The 1,257-nt window shown below is 43.1% G+C and overlaps 1 protein-coding gene across 1 annotated transcript in view; it reads right to left on the bottom strand.

Annotated features, from left to right (window-relative positions):
* The window catches only part of LOC107097748 (ras-associated and pleckstrin homology domains-containing protein 1-like), a 122,771-nt gene that overhangs the window by 47,192 nt on the left and 74,322 nt on the right, over positions 1 to 1,257 (bottom strand). The window contains exons 7-8 of the mRNA XM_015395028.1: positions 938 to 1,090; positions 678 to 839 (exon numbers count right to left, since the gene is read on the bottom strand). Coding sequence (XP_015250514.1) covers positions 678 to 839; positions 938 to 1,090 — 315 coding nt within the window. The remainder of the gene's footprint in view (positions 1 to 677; positions 840 to 937; positions 1,091 to 1,257) is intronic.

The following is a 1,257-nucleotide window of genomic DNA, read 5'->3' as shown; positions in this document are numbered from 1 at the left end:
TGGTTTTTCAAATAGAGCAAAAAGGGTTTACTGTGTGCTGTTTAATAACAAAAATAAGACGTTTTTTTATACAGCTGGTGTCCTAAATAAGCCAGTTTTAAATGAGTAAATCTGTTTATGTTGGGCTGTAGTGATTAGATTTAAAGTCTATATACCCATCCAGTCCTATTATTAATATGCTAAGGAATATAGCTAATTTATTTTGAAATGTTCCGGAGCCTTTTAGTAAAAACCTTTGACTGTTTTTATACGTTCCAATATCTTTATATTCCAACGTTAATGTGATTAATAAATCCAGGGTTTAATGAACCTACAGGGAACTGGCGTCTCTCATTTGGGTTTCCCTCCATTGTTCTCCATCCTCTGAGTCCCTATGATAGCGCCGCTTGCTAATCATTTCTATGAGTGCAGTTATTGATGGATTAACCTAATCTGTTCCTAATGGGCCCATAATCCCAGTTTAAAGACAGGTGTCAGTGAAGCATCATTCAGTGGTCATGCTGATTAAAGTGAGTACTCCTGTTTGGGAAGGACTCGGCACTAAAATTTAGATCACGATGACTTTTTCTCTAATCAGCTGCATTGATTTTAGTTTATAATGATGTAATTAACAGGTTTTCTGTTCCATATTTAGCTCCAGACAACAGAGCGCCCTGCCTGCTTATTCCAGCCTGTACCTCTGTGTTTGGATGCCCCTGACCGGCTCCTTCACCCGGCTGTGGGCCGTCAGCTTGACAGTGCAGGACGCTGTCCAGGGAATCCATGGAGGAGGCGGAGTTAACAGAGATGCCGGACGCTGATGTGACAGAGGAGCGGGAGGAGTGGACAAACGAACGCACCTGAAGAGGAAAAACAGGAAAAAGAAGAGCAGCAGTCTGAAAACATCCTGTTTTGTTGAGGCTGAGACGCTTCCACAGACGTAATGTTGTTTTTTTACCTCATGCTCGCTGACCGTGCCCACTGATCCTGTCCGTCGATGTTGACGCTGAGAGGATCCTGGCCGTCGCACCGAGGCTGACGTGTAGGAGGAGGCGGAGCTAAGAGAGTGAGAGGAGGTTTGTCGTGCAGCTTCATCCATGCTGAGAGACGCCTGAGGACAGAGGAAGACATGAGTCATCATGTGATGAGTTTTCAATCTCTGTTCACAAACCGACTGAGATACAAGAGCTGCACTAAAAAAAAGGTTTCTAATAATAGAAGGAAGGAAGGAAGGAAGGAAGGAGAGAAAAAGAAAATAAGAAAGAAATGAATCAAGGA

This window comes from Cyprinodon variegatus, unplaced genomic scaffold (genome assembly GCF_000732505.1).
Source record: "Cyprinodon variegatus isolate N-32 unplaced genomic scaffold, C_variegatus-1.0 Scaffold720, whole genome shotgun sequence".
Taxonomy (NCBI): domain Eukaryota; kingdom Metazoa; phylum Chordata; class Actinopteri; order Cyprinodontiformes; family Cyprinodontidae; genus Cyprinodon; species Cyprinodon variegatus.
The sequence above is the reverse complement of the archived record's forward strand: the minus strand, read 5'-3'. Positions and strand labels throughout refer to the sequence as shown.